The sequence below is a fragment of the Pelophylax lessonae genome (assembly GCF_965119305.1).
Source record: "Pelophylax lessonae genome assembly, chromosome: 10".
In the NCBI taxonomy this organism is placed as follows: Eukaryota; Metazoa; Chordata; class Amphibia; order Anura; family Ranidae; genus Pelophylax; species Pelophylax lessonae.
In genome coordinates this window covers 185,522,523-185,538,082 of record NC_138777.1, presented here as the reverse complement: position 1 = coordinate 185,538,082, position 15,560 = coordinate 185,522,523, and the positions used below count along the sequence as shown (strand labels likewise).

Here is a 15,560-nt window from a genome sequence, read left to right as displayed (position 1 = left end):
TGGAGCACATTTAAAATAATGGATAGATTAAGGGCAATAGATTGGTGGGGATCCCACCCCTTCCTAAAAATATAGGGACACACTGGACACCCAGCAATAGCACAATGGAAGTATCCAGTGCGTCCCCTCACCAATTACCAATGGTACAAACAAATGGCAACCACCCCAACCTATAACTGGCCTTTGCAGCAAGGAGCTCATGGAAGGGCGAAACATGTCAAAAGCAGGATCTGATACTAATGGCTCATTACCTTCTAGAATATGCTGCAAAACATATTGGAGTCATTAAGGTAGACCTAAAAGAACTCCACCAAGCACTGTTGTATCTAAAATAGTCACATATAGTCTAAATACAGCTTTAGAGAAAAACAAGCTACAATCCTGGAATGGGTATTATACCACCAGAAAAAATCTCTGCAAAAGTTTCTTAAAGAAGAACTACAGAGAGTATCTTGAGAAATGATCGCAGGCGGGTAATTACACTTACCATTGAAAGCCCTGATGCGAGCTCAGATGTACTATCAGAGCGCATTATCTGAATGAAGTTAGTCAGCCCCACAGACTCTTACTATTACTACAGTGCAGCTCAGGGCAATATAGCATATCCCTCAATAAAGCTTAATTCTTGGAATTCTCAGGCAAGATGGAACCTAACTAGTAGTCTCTTTGAAAACACAGAACTTTTTTTTATCAACAACACTGGCAACAAGAGCAATATGTCATCTCTGACAGATCAAATAATGTTGCTGGGATCAGAAATCTAAAAGGGAATGTGTATGCCATTGAAGAGGTGGAGCATTACTTGTAACTAAGGTCCTTCTCTCATGCACTCCATTAGTTTAGTTATTTAGATATAAAGAAGAATTAAATAAAGACCTAATGACACTTTTCTGGAGGCATTGCCCTTTAAAACGACCTGCTCCAGTTAAAAAAATCACTCTGAAAATTTTGGACACATGCAGCAGATTCAGGTAGTTCTCAATAATGCCATTTTTACAAAGTGGCACTATTACTGCACCAAATTCAAAAATAATTATTACAGTCATAGATAAAGAGACTGGAGGTAATTAAGATCAACTCTAACTTAGTGTACAGAGACAGGCAGAGTGCCTGTCTCTGTACACTGTGTAGCAGACGGCATGCTTGCCGCTGCTACCAACTCCCCTCCCCACCTGTCACTTGTTGCTAAGGACACTGTCAGCTTTACAATTGACAGCCTCCTGGCAAGAAGTGATGCTAACAGTGGGCAGAGACTTATTGGGAAGCTAAAGATCTACTAGTTCCCCATCAGGTCCACTCTCTCCTTGTGATTTTCAGCGGGCGAATTCTATAGCCAATAACAGGCTGTCTATTTCCTATGGGTCTGCCCACTGCCTACTGTCAATCACAGGGGAGTGGACCCAAATAGGGGAACTAGTGTCCCTGAATTCTTATCAGGCTCCGTTCACCCAGCTTCGAATATCCTCTGCATTGTACTGTCTGTGTGATAGCTGCAGGGGCTGGGAGGAAGTTCAGCTGCACTGTAGATGAATAGACACTGCGGTGTATGCCCCAAATGTATATCTGTCTCCAACAGGGACATGAATCTGTTGCCTGCAGAAAAATTTGTTATAGACATTCTTTATGAATTCTTCTGGTAGAGTCTTTGATACTTCAGAAAGCCTGTGTCATGTGAAGCAATATTTTAAAAAGATCTCTTGAAATTTGACTGTTCAAACCTTATACAGGTTATAATAGCACAAAAACAATTGGGAAAAACACAAAATAAAAAACAGAATACCTAAATAATAGCATCAAAGAAAATGAAGGCATTGGGTACAGAATTCAATATTCATAGTTAAGAGCACGAAAACAAATCTCTTTTGTTGCTTTGGTGTTTTTTTCTTTCCAGGCGCTTTATTGATCAGCTCCATAATATGCCCTGAGCCTTATCTTTATCAAGGACTACAGCATTTTACACTTGTGAGACCTCCTACATTCATCTCTCTGAAGCTTGCGCACAAAATAGCCCAAATGAAAATTGCGATTAATAACCCATGAGACAACGGCACTTACTGATTTAGCAAAGCTGAAGAAGCTTTTTGTTTCACCAGTAACCATATTGGATGAGCCTATAAAGGAAAGACGTTACAAATTACAAATCGATTAAAAGGGGATATCTCAAAACAGGATGTACAATTAAGATGAACTCCAGATACAAAACAATTAAACCTTAAATCAGCTAAATACAATCCCGGCGCTTAAAAAAAGGTGTACATAGCCTTACAGTTTGCTTTCTTTAGAAAGAAAAAGCCTGTCTCCTGCCAGCATACTGCTCCCTGCAGAAGTCTGGTAAACTCTCTGCTGAGTCAGAGATTTCCAATCAACAGGAAAAAAAAAGGCTTTGCTGAATGCAGGTCTGACTCAGCAAGGGGAGTACTGGACCTCTGTAGAGAGACCACTGCTTACCTACAGAGAGCAAGCATTTCCCTTTGCAGCTGCTAACGGGGAACAGGCTTTTTCACTCAGGCTTCATTCACATGTCAGCGTAGCGATCGCGGGCAGAATCACAGCGATTCTGCCCGCGATCCGGAAATCATTGCAAATCGCGGGACGCTTGTGCGTTGCCCGTGATTTGCAATAGCACCCCAAACTCTGTGCGATGTTGCTGCGATTTGCACCTGCCGAATCGCAGTAACATTGCGCAAAAAAAATCGCAGGACGCATAAAGCCCCAAAGAAGCTCTTGTACCATTCTTGGGCGTCATGCGTCCCGCGATTTTTCTTGCGCGATGTTACCGCGATTCGGCAGGCGCAAATCGCGGCAACATCGCACAGCGTTTGGGGTGCTATTGCAAATCACGGGCAACGCACAGGCGTCCCGCGACTTGCAATGATTTCCGGATTCTGCCCGCGATCGCTACGCTGACATGTGAATGAAGCCTCAAGCTTTAGCTGCTTTGGAAATAAAGTAAACTCTAAAACATTGAACATCTTTTGTTTTGATGCACCTGGCTTATATTTAGCTGATTTCAAGTTCAATCGGCCTCTAAAAAAATAATCAAATGTATTTTTCATAGAATTGGTAAAAGTTTTGTATTCGTTCTCTGACCAGCAGCACCCAGATAGGAGGTGGGAGAATCAGCAATCTGAGCAAATCAAGTCTCTGCTTCTTGCTGGGCAAGGTGACAGTGCCTCTGAAAAGGGCATCCCCAATGCCTAAATACTTATGCTACACAATGGGGTTGATTTACTGAAACTGGAGAGTGCAACATCTGGGGAAGTGCTACATAGAAACAAATCAGCTTCCAGGTTTTATTGTCAAAGCCTCATTAAACAAGCTGAAGTTAGAAGCAGATTGGCTACCATGCACAGCTGCAGCAGGTTTTGCACGCTGTAGTTTTCATAAAGCACCCCCAATATTCTTAGTTTTCAACCCCAATATCCTTATTTTTGAAAATGAATACGTACACATCACTACTTAAAAAGTAACTCCACTTTTGTTGAGAAAAAAACATTCCCCTCTGGGTGATCTATGTACATTACAAGGATTTTAACAAACTTTGTTTCAGATTCCTACCTTTTGTTATTCTGAAGAAATCCCTGTGTGATTGTCTGTGTCCATGTGGGAAACTGAATCTAATGGAAGTGGTTTTATAATTATCAAACAGGGCACCTGCAGGGCACTAAAGAGGAAAGCTGCTGGGCCTGCATCCCTTTAGACGTGATTTCCTATTGGGAATATCTCACCAAAAACGACATTTATGTTGCAGGGGATGCCTGAAATCTGACTTGTATCTTAGGGCAGATTTCTGGGAAAATCAGTGAGCCAATAACACAAGCAGGAAATGATGTTTCTGGGGGGCGTTCTGTACGCATTCTGTGTACAGAACACCTTTAGGGAGCCATATCGCATTGAATTTTACAGAAAATTACAGCGGCTGCAGATTAAAAGGGAAAGGTCCTTTTTATTAACATTCAATTACAATATGACTTGTGTCCCAATTGTATACGCTATATTATTTTTTCTTTATTTGCAATTTTTTTCCCCCACTAAAGTGGACTTATCGTTTAATGGTCCTGTAATTGTTCCTTAGGCCCCTTTCACATGAGCGATCCAATCAGATCCGCCTGTCAGTTTTTTAGGCGGATCTGATCGGATTCCCCATGCATCCCTATGGGGCAGTGGATGTCAGCGGAAATATGTCCTCTGACACCCGCTGCCATCCGCATCCGATCCTGTCCGTGAAATCCGGACGGATGGAAACCCTATTTTCCATCCGTCCAGGGGATCGGATCGGATGGACGGTCCGCTCTCATCCGATTCCCCCATAGAGCTGCATGGGGCTCTGACACCTCCCTCTCCGCACAAAGAGCGGAGAGGGAGCTGTCACCTTTTCCTGCTCAGCGGGGATCTGTGTTTACGATCCCCTGCTGAGCAGCACGGATCCGTCTACGGAGGTGGACCATGTGAAAGAGCCCTTACTGTGTTTTTCTGTGCCCTTGTAACTTCCTCCATTAGCTCCCAAACCTCCCTTTATCCTTCTTACTTCTGTTTGTTTGAATTGAGCAGTTCCCATTAGTTGTGGTCATGCGCACTGCTCTATGCACACTACACATCCCCCAGTCCTTAGGCCCTAGTCCATCTTGGTAAATGAGAAAGGGAGGGTGGCTATGCTTCTACTTACAGTGGGACCATTGAGAATGAACATAACCACCCTCTACCAGGAAGTTGAATCACAGCAGCAAAATAAAAAAAATAAGGAATTTGGAGATCTGGAGGTAGCTGAGAGCAAAAGACGGTACTTTTTGAGTTAAGAATACATGCTTGAATAGAATATGTTTTTTTAAAACCAAAGTTTAGTTGAGCCTTTTTCAACCAGGGTGCCGTGGCACCCTCGAGTGCCTTTAGGATTATTCAGGGGCGCCTTGGAAAAACAACATAAAAATTGCCCAAAAAGGGTTAACAAAGCCAGCAGGTAGATCAAGTCTGCCTTTTGTTTTGTTATACAAAGCCACAGGTTTTTATTGTGCAGAAGTACAACCTTGAGCATCATGCTGGCTAACCACTGGTGTCCTAACAACCGATAATGACATAGGTTGATAAGGAGGACAATGGCGCCTGAAGACATCCTTATTTAACCCTCTCTGTCAGCATTGGGGTCATGTTAGTTGAAGAAAGGTGAGAAACTGAGGGGGAAGCAGAACAATGTAATACTAGTCAGTACCAGTGTGAAAAGGTGTATTTGTTTTGTAAGAATAAATCTCCGCTAACACTGGGTGTCCTATGTGTGTGGATGTTGCTGTGTTATGTGAAACTATCAATTTCATTTTTATATTTCAGAATGGAATAAAAAAAACAGAAGAAAAATGTCATTTTTGGTGAGATATTCCCAACATGAACACATCTAAAGGGGTGCAGGCCCAGCAGCTTTCCTCATTAGTGCCCTGCAGCTGCTGATTAATAATTATGAAACCCCTCCCATTAGATTTATTCAGCACAGAGGCACAGAGGAACAAACAGTGATTTCTCCAGAATAACAAAAGGTAGGAATCTGCAACAAAGTTTGTTGTAAAATCCTTGCAATGTACATAGATCTTTTTTTTTCTCAACAAAAGTGGAGTTTTGCTTTAAGATCTGTCAGGGCAATAAGGATGTGGAACTCTCTTCCACAATTGGTGGTGTCAGTAGGGAGTATTGATATTTTTAAAAGACTCTTGGAAGTGCTTCTTTAAGAACACAACATACAGGGATATGGGAAACGATTATCGACACTGACACACATACGCCTAGTCAGGTTTAACTGGATGGACTATTGTCTTTATTCAACCTCACCTACTATGTAAGTATACAGGGGTCAGGGGATGCCCTTTGCAGGGAGACACTGTCACCGTGCCATGCATGCAGAACAGTGAACCTATTAACACAGCTGTTACTGGTCACCACTAAAGATTTCATCTTGCTTAGAGACTGCCACTAGCAGAAGTGGTGCTATTTCCAAAGCTGAAAACATCACCACACCATCACACACCGCTGCCCCAGGAGTTGCCTTGCCTCCTTTGTAAATTAGGAGCAGGATCTGCTCAGTTTTCTCAGATTCGAAGGGTAGTTGCAGGCTTTATGTCTGCACCACTCTTTGTTAATTCTCCCAGTATGTTCTTCACTCTTTGCTTAGTAAAAGGAATCTACTGTGATTTGTTCTGAACTTGTTAAAAGTTTTATTCTGCTTTACTGAGTGTTTTAATGTGAGCATAAAATATTGTTAATTTGGAAATTGTACTGCAAAAATGATAGGTTCATTAACACCACTTAATTGCTATTTAAAGTGTTAATATATAGTTAGTAAGCCAACCTAAATGTCATAGTGAATGCTAAAAAAAGCCAGCACAGCGTATCATCTTGATCCTTTAAGCTGCGTGGAAAACCAGCAAAGTGAGCTCTGGCAGTGAGAGAGTTAATGAGAGAGATGTGATGTATGTGATAATTATGCAGTGATAGCAGAAATGGAAAATAATTTATTGTTAATTTTAAAATTATTCACAGTTAATTATACAGTATCATGAAGTATGCATGGGAGGGTAAGATGCAGGTAAGTGCGTGCTTGCATCTTGCTAAAGATGGTCTCACTGAAAATTTAGTGTACAAAGGGATGAAAAAAATTTACTTTGTAAGACTGTAACATCAAACAAACTAAAGAAAAAATATCCTGACCATATCCACATGTTAAATAATATACTCCTTCCCATCATTTGTTAAAGCGGAGTTCCACCCTAAATTTATACTTACCTCCATCTTCTCGCTCCGGGTCACCTGAAAAACAAATGGATAATCGCAATTTTTTTTTTTTTTACTTACCTCGTATAGAAGAAAATATACTTACCTTACTTCCTTCTTCCTCCCCCCGGCGGCCACGGCGATTCGTCACTTCCTGGCTTTGCAAAGATTCCTGGGAGCTGAACGTCATCGCTCCCAGGAATCAATGTGCCTGCACCGGCCCCGCCGTCACTTCCGGTGCGCGTGCGTCATTCCCTTCTAAACAGCTTCTGGGCATGCCCAGAAGCTGTGGAGGGATGACGCGCGCGCACCGGAAGTGATGGCGGGGCCGGTACAGTGCATCCTGGGACCGAAGAAGACGGAAGAGATTACACAGAAGAGGATCACGCTGGCTTCAAGCTGCCCACACCTGAGATGGCAGCGCTGGACAATACATTTTGAAGGTGAGTATTTCTCCTAAAAGGTAAGTGCAACCCAGGACAGATCAGAGGCTAGCCAATGTGGAATGTACTAGCCCTGACTGTCCCGGGGGTATTTTTATTAAAAAAATGTATTCCCAGGGTGGAACTCCGCTTTAAAGTGGAAGTAAAGAAAAAACCTAACTAACTCTAAACCTACTCCCACCCCAATTTTAAGACTAATCTATCTAACTCTATAAAGAAAATATCACTATAATTACCTGTCCTGAAGCTGCTCCGGTCAGGTCCCAGGCTGAGCTGTCAGCGGCATCTTCAGTGTGCAGGAGAGGCAGCCGACAACGGAAGCCCCATAGAAAATCAATGGGTGACGGCACTTCCCAGGCATTTCCCATCCAATGTCAGCTTTCTCTTGAACACAGAAGGTGCCGCTGGAGACGGGACCAGAGGGGCTTCAGAATAGGTAAGTATAGGGATCTTTTCTGTACAGGGTTAAATAGATTAGGCTTAAAATGGGGGTGAGAGTACGTTCAGAGTTAGTTAGGTTTTGCCTTTACTTCTACCTTAAGTTTAATTTCTTATGATAATACCTGTGGTATTTGAGAACTATCTTTTTTGTAATAAATTGCTATGACTACTATAATAAAAAATAAGTATGGGAAATAAAAAATAAACATTTATACTCACCTAGGTGGATGCAGCATCGGTCTGATGCTGCTTCTTTCCCCCACTGCCTCTAAGACTGAGAACCGAACACTCAAAGACCACTGCTCGATCGGTTCTCGGTCTTCAGTGAGCAGAGAGCTGGTGGCTGTCAGGCAGCCGCTCTCTGTTCTGCCCCTCTAACACTCATTGGAGCACCAGGCTGTACAGGGGGTGGAAGCAGCTGGCTCAGGTTCTCAGCGGCTCGCTGAGAGGCTGAGCCAGCTGCCAGTCCAGGCATATGAGTGGATCCCTACTGTAATGTTGGGAATTGATTCAGCGCCTGGACCAGCTGAGTGACGTCAGTCGACAGCCTGCTGTCGGTGAAAGCGGGTCACAGGAGTGCAGAACTAAGTCCACAAGAGAAGTAGGGCCAAAAGAACTTTGGCCATACTTCTTTATTACACAAGTTTTTTTTTAGTAATTTAGTGTTCAAATGTATCTTACATTTTTTTTTTAGGAAAGATTAGAACTCCTGTCAGGTTTTACTGCTATTTGGGTATTTGGGGCTGAGTTAGAGAGATTTTTCCCTTACTCTCAATTCTTCTACTTAACTTCATGAAATACTGCAACCTTCAGAAGGGTTGAACACTGGCAAACAACAAATATTTAGGCCAGTCCCAGCATACCCTTTTTACTACCAGCATGCCTCAGTTCTGTGGCAAAGCAGTACTGCTGAGAGCAAGGTCAAAAACACAGAGGGAGGTATGTCCCTACGTGGGACATACAGTAGGTCCCTTAATGGACTACAAGAAAATGATTTCACAATTACTGCAAAAATCCTATTTCTTTCTTTTCCGTTAAGGGTTACAAGAAGTCTTTAACCTTTAGGACGTCCAAAACCAGTCCAAGTAAGGGGTGAGCAACACAGCAAACGTCAACAGGCCCAAGAAAATACAACAGAAATGGGGACTGACTGCAGCTCAAAGACCTGTCTAAAGGACATTATGCCTGAAGCCAGCTTCAGATGAGGACAAACATCCACCTGGTAGAACCTAGAGAACACGTGAACAGAGGGCCAGGTGTCAGCCTTGCAAATTTGGGAAACCATTCCTTGATGCCAAAAAGCCCAGGAAGCACCAACAGGGAAGGGTGGAACCTGATTCTTGAGACCATAAGCTTGGAAATTGTATGTGCTACCTAGACATGGTGCAAGAGGAATCTAGTGTAGCTGGTCCATCCAGGGTGCCAAAAAGGGAATCAATCTTCCTGAAAGAAGCAGTGACTAAGAGACAGCCTCTCACAGCCAGACAATGGGGGAAATGTCCTTCCTTTCCTTTGAACAGAAGCCGGAGAGAAGGACAGAAGAACAATGTCCTGGTTGAGGTGGAATGCAGAAAAAACTAGCTTAGGGAAGAAGCAAATCCTGGGCCTCAACGCCATTGTGTTCCCATGCAAAACCTGAAGGAGTTCATTAAAGGATAAGGCCCCCTGTTTAGCTATAAGAAACACCATCTTGTGGGTATGAGTAGAGTGTCTAATGGGTTTAAAGAGGGGTTTCTTAAGCACAGAAAAAAACGAAAGCACAGAAAGAACCAGATTTACAGTATCTCACAAAAGTGAGTACACCACTCACATTTCTGTAAATATTTTATTATATCAAAATTGAGTACACCCTTAAGGGAAAATGTCCAAATTGGGCCCAATTAGCCATTTTCCCTCCCCAGTGTCATGTAACTTTTTAGTTTTATAAGGTCTCAGGTGTGAATGGGGAGCAGGTGTGTTAAATGTGGGGTTATCGCTCTCACTCACTCATACTGGTCACTGGAAGTTCAACATGGCAAAGAACTCTCTGAGGATCGGAAAAAAAGAATTACATAAACATGGCCTAGGCTATAAGAAGATTGCCAAGACCCTGAAACTGAACATGGTAGCCAAGACCATACAGTGGTTTAAGAAGACAGGTTCCACTCAGAGCAGGCCTCGCCGTGGTTGACCAAATAGTTGAGTGCACGTGCTCAGCGTCATATCCAGAGGTTGTCTTTGGGAAATAAATGTATGAGTGCTGACAGCATTGCTGCAGAGGCTGAAATGGTGGAATGTCAGCCTGTCAGTGCTCAGACCATACGCCGCACACTGCATCAAATTGGTCTGCACAGCTGTCGTCCCAGAAGGAAGGCTCTTCTAAAGATGATGCACAGGAAAGCCCGCAAAAGGTTTGCTGAAGACAAGCAGACTAAGGACATGGATTACTGGAACCATGTCCTGTGGTTTGATGAGACCAAGATAAACTTATTTGGTTCAAATAGTATCAAGCGTGTGTGGTGGCAACCAGGTGAGGAGTACAAAGTGTGTCTTGCCTAAAGTCAAGCATGGTGGTGGGAGTGTCATGGTCTGGGGCTGCATGAGTGCTGCCGGCACTGGGGAGCTACAGTTCATTGAGGGAACCATGAATGCCAACATGTACTGTGACACACTGAAGAAGAGCATGGAAACTGGGCCACAGGGCAGTATTTTAACATGATAACGACCCCAAACACACATCCAAGACAACCCCTGTCTTTTGCTAAAGAAGCTGAGGGTAAAGATGATGGACTGGCCAAGCATGTCTCCAGACCTAAACCTTATTTAGCATCTGTGGGACATCCTCAAACAGAAAGGTGGAAGAGCGCAAGGTCTCTAACATCCACTAGCTCCATGATGTCATCATGGAGAAGTGGAAGAGGACTCCAGAGGCAACCTGTAAAGCTCTGGTGAACTCCATGCCCGAGATGGTTAAGGTAGTTCTGGAAAATAATGGTGGCCACACAAAATATTGACACTTTGGGCCCAATTTGGACATTTTCACTTAGGTGTGTACTCACTTTTGTTGCCAGAGGTTAAGACATTAATGGTTGTGTGTTGAATTATTTTGAGGGAACAGCAAACGTACACTGTTATACAAGCTGTACACTCACTACTTTACCATTGTAGCAAAGTGTAATTTTTTCAGTGTTGTCACGTGAAAAGATATAACAAACGTGAGGGGTGTACTCACTTTTGTGAGATACTGTAAGTCCCACAGAGTCATGAGGACAGACTGGGGGAGGAGATCCCTGTAAAAAGGTCGTAATCAAGGGGGGAGAGGCCGGCAGTCTTTAAAGCAGGATAAAAAAGGCATAAGCCTGACTCTCAATAGCGTTAGGAACAAAAATCTGATCCAGACTCAACTGCAGGAAGAAGAGGATTCATCCCACAGGCAATCTCCTGGGGTGGTAGCCCGAGGACTCACGCATAACAAATTCCGATGATAGACCTTGCAGGGTGTAGACTTTCTAACATTTAGCATCATAGGAATCAAAGACTCAGAGATGCCCCTTTCCCTCACAACCTGGGCTTCAACAGCAATGCAATTAAAGCAAGCAACTGTGAAGAAGGATGGCAAATTGGACCTTGGGATAAATTATCCTGGTGATCTGGAAGGGCCCCAGAGCAATGAGGATCAATAAATTGCTCTTTATCTCAGTCCTACGAATAAGATAGGGAAGAAGCTTTAGGGAAGGAAATGTATAGATCAGGGTGTACTGATCCCATGAAGAATACACTGGATCCCTGTATGTCTGAAGACAAGCCTGTCCAGTTTGTTGTTGAACTTGTGACGCAGGTGACAGAACACCTCTGGGACCACTACCCTGGGTCCAGGCACTGCTGGCTGAGGAAATCTGTCTGCAAATTGTCAACACCTGTAATGTACAATGGCTGACAAGGCTGGGACATGAAGTTCTGCCCAGGACAAGACCTTCCAGAAGCATGTTCCAAAGGTTTAGAGACAGCCAAATTAGCCTGTTGTGAGGATCTTTCAAAAGATGGAAAGAAAGGACTTCCCTGACTTCTTAGTTGGGTTTCTGAGAAAACCAACCTGGTCCACGACAACGAATGAAATGGTTTGTCCAGAGACCAGATTGACTTATCCGACAGGAACAGGGTGTTGCGTTGTAGAGGTTTGGACTGAATCTGAGCAAATGGAACTGCCTCAAAGGACGCTTAGGACTCTAATGCAAAGAGAGATTTGGACTGGAGAATTCAAATCTGTAAAACAAGTATCTGAAGTTTCTCCTGGAAGGAACAATGGTTGTGTTCAGGACAAGACCCACCTACTCTAAACAAATAATTGATTCCAAAGCAATTTTGTCCAACAAAACCTGCACCAACTGCAAGCCCTTACATTTTCCGATAATAGGGATGCCACAAGCACCTTGATATTTACCTGAAGTGTAGATGAGAGGCTACAGGGCAGGGTCACAAACTAGTAGTGCAAGGGCCCTACAGCAAAGTGCAGGAATCGCTGATGAGCTGGACAGATGGAGGCATCTTTAATGTCCACAGTACCCAGAAAGTCTCTCTGACGAAAGGAGGGTATGATAGATTTAATAGATTTTTTTGGAATTTCTGGACCCAAATAAAGACATTCAGAGCTTTGAGATACAGAATGGATAGAATGCAGCCCTTAGGTACTGGAGCAATGACACTTTTATTTAGAAGACCTGAGGTAAATGTGCAAATTTGTGGGCTGACTATAGATGGGAAACCAACAAGGGGGCAGGGGATGGCTCCAGGATACCACCTCCGGCACGCAAGCTGTCCAAGACTATTGATTAAAAACAAAATTGAAGGATGCACAAAAAGTAGGTATACCTCAGCCAACTGTTCAAATGGCATATGAGCCCAAAGACTGCAGATACAAATTTAGTTCCTAATGGCACTCTTCCACTGCAAGTACCGGCTCGGCTCTACTCGGCCCTGCTTGGCCTGGTTTTGTTTTCCACTGCATGGTACGGTGTTGGAACGGTTCGGTACAGTTTGGTATGGTTTGTTTTTCCACTAAAGTAGTACTAAAGTAAGTGGGTGGGATAACAACGATTCTCTGACCAATCAGTGGCTAGTAGTGACTGCATTCAAAGGATTGTGGGATATGGTACCGTTCAGTTCCATGTAGTGAAAAGCGCCGCCGTACCGTACCGAACCGCTCCTACACCGTACCATGTGGTACCAGCAGTGGAAAAGCACAAAAGCGAGCCGAACCGTTCCATGCAGTGGAAAAGCGCCATTAGACTGATGGACATGCATATTAACAATGCTCAATGTCTCTGGTTCTACAGACATCTCTGATGTAATAATTATATGTTCTTATACATACATCTTCAATAAACTCAATCACAATTTGATTAAAAAGATACATACAGTATAACAGTGGAAAAATACAACTAACCATATAAAATATATGTCCCCAATGGCTTCAGAAGGCTGATGCCTTTTCCAGTGTTTTCCCCACATAAGCAGTCGAGAACGATGTCTACACCCTCTGGTGAGATTCTGGAAAAGATATGTTGTCCTATCTATTATCAAAAGTATAAATATATAACATGCATTCTACGGATAAATGTATAAATGTAAGGGCAATTTGTCCTATATACACCCAAACTTCTTGGGTGAACATTCAAGCTGATCTCCAGGCAAATATAAAATACACAAATTAATTCAGCTCTGTATTAGTTTATATATATTAAAATCAATATTTAAAATACAAGCAGTACAGGTATGTAAATTTGACCTGGTATCAGCCTCTCAAGGTCCCTGTACAGTAGAGCTCTGACTGAGGGAGGGAGAAGCAGCAAAGGAAGAGACCTGAATGGGCTACTGCAGAAGAGAAAGATCAAGTCCCTCTTTTTCTAGACAGCTATGTTGTGTGGCAGAGCCGCGTAATACGCAGGACGGTTGGACCGAAATACAAATCTTTTGGCAGGTAAAAAAAACTGACCCCTGATATGTATTTTCTCTGTGTATTTAGCGGTTTGTCTGGAGTTTAGCTTTAAATTAATCAGTTGGACAAAGCACATGTTCACTTTAAAACTGGATAAAGAGTATTTTGTTATCAATATATGGCAGATCATCTTAAAAAATCTACAGTATTTGCTGCTGTGGAATGTAACAATCCAGACATTACACACAGAGATATTGGAATGCTCAGGAAGATGTCATATTACCTTTTTACCTCCTGCACATAATCTGCATTTCTGTCAAAGAGGTGATTGATGGAGTTTTTAATGGCCTCATGTTTAAAAGCGGAAGCAGTTCCAAAAACTGTGACGTTGGGAATGGTTGAGCAGAGCTGAGCTACTGCTTGCCCCTAAAAAAGATAAATGATAAATAATATAAGGTTCCGATTAAAAATAACACAATATACAGTATGTTAGAACAAATATATATTTTATCGTTATAGGTTATTTAGGACCAGGCCTTCCAAAAGCAACAAATTGCATCTGAAATAGGTGGTTGGTCAACTTACCAAATTTTGTTATATCTGAGGCTGGATTCACATCTATGCATGTTGCTTTTGAGCATTTCAGCAGTGCTTTTTGCTGTGCTTTCTGCTTTTTTAACCACATTTTTACCTTAATTTTGTCACAAATTGTGTCTTGCTTTTTTTTTTTTTTTACGTTCACTGTATATATCTGGTTGCTAAGAAGCGGGACGGGAAGCTGGCCACCGCTTCCCTAACAACCGACGAGTCATCGGCTGTCAGCGGTTCTCCGCTGACAGCTAAATGGAGCCCTTCCCCAGATTTGTAGGGAACACCCCCACGACAAAGTGTAAAACAAAAAATGGCGGGAAGCCCCCCCCCCAAAATCTATTCAAACCCTTATCCGAGCATGCAGCTGGCAGGTCAGGAAAGAGAGGGGACGAGTGAGCGCGCCCCCCCTCCTGGATCATACCAGGCCACATGCCCTTAACATGGGGGGGGGGGGTGCGGTGCTTATGGCCAGAGGGGCTCTACTGCCCCAAAGCACCTTGTCCCCATTTTGATGCCACTGCTGAGCCTGTTGTCCACTAGGACCCCCAGGTCCTTTTCCATCTTAGATTCACCTAGACGTTCCCCCCTAGCGAGTAACTTGCATTTGAATTTCTGACACCCAAGTGCATTACCTTACATTTTTCAACATTAAACCTCATCTGCTATGTAGCTACCACCCCATTATTTTGTTCAGGTCTGCTTGCAAGGTTACCACGACCTGCATAGAAGATATTGCCTTGTTTAGCTTAGTATTGTCCGCAAATACAGAGATTGTGCTGGATATCCCATCCTCTAGGTCGTTTATGAATAAATTAAAAAGGATTGGTCCCGGGACAGATCCTTGGGGGACCCCACTTTCCACATCCGCCCAATACGAGTACTTCCCATTTATCACCACCCTCTGGTCTTGCCTCTGAAGCCAGTTCTTTATCCAGATACTCACCCTATGGTCCATACCTATGTACTTTAGTTTGAACAGTAAACGTTTGTGGGGAACAGTGTCAAATGCCTTTGCAAAGTCCAGATACACCACATCCACATTCCTTTATCTAGATGGCAACTCACTTCATCATAGAAGGTTAAAAGATTGGTCTGGCAAGAACGATTTTTCATGAATCCATGCTGATTTCTACTAATAATACAGTTTCTATTACTATAGTCTTGTATATAATCCCTTAACATTCCCTCCAAAACTTTGCAGACTACTGATGTTAGGCTAACCGGCCTATAATTCCTTGGGATATATATTGGCCCTTTTTTAAATATTGGTACCACATTGGCTTTTTTCCGATCAGCTGGCACCATACCAGTCTGTAGACTATCCATAAAGATCAAGAACAATGGTCTGGCTATCACCTGGCTGAGTTCTTTAAGAACCCTTGGGTGCAAGCCATCCAGTCCCGGTGATTTATTTATGT

General features: G+C 43.0%; 1 protein-coding gene and 1 long non-coding RNA gene across 2 annotated transcripts in view; both read right to left on the bottom strand.

Annotated features, from left to right (window-relative positions):
- LOC309565261 overlaps window positions 1-15,560 on the bottom strand; it is a 643,481-nt gene that overhangs the window by 150,877 nt on the left and 477,044 nt on the right. The gene's annotated exons all lie outside the window — the stretch shown is intronic.
- Window positions 1-15,560, bottom strand: part of VAT1L (vesicle amine transport 1 like) — a 130,190-nt gene that overhangs the window by 25,882 nt on the left and 88,748 nt on the right. The window contains exons 4-6 of the mRNA XM_082270259.1: window positions 13,835-13,977; window positions 13,060-13,163; window positions 2,056-2,111 (exon numbers count right to left, since the gene is read on the bottom strand). Coding sequence (XP_082126385.1) covers window positions 2,056-2,111; window positions 13,060-13,163; window positions 13,835-13,977 — 303 coding nt within the window. The remainder of the gene's footprint in view (window positions 1-2,055; window positions 2,112-13,059; window positions 13,164-13,834; window positions 13,978-15,560) is intronic.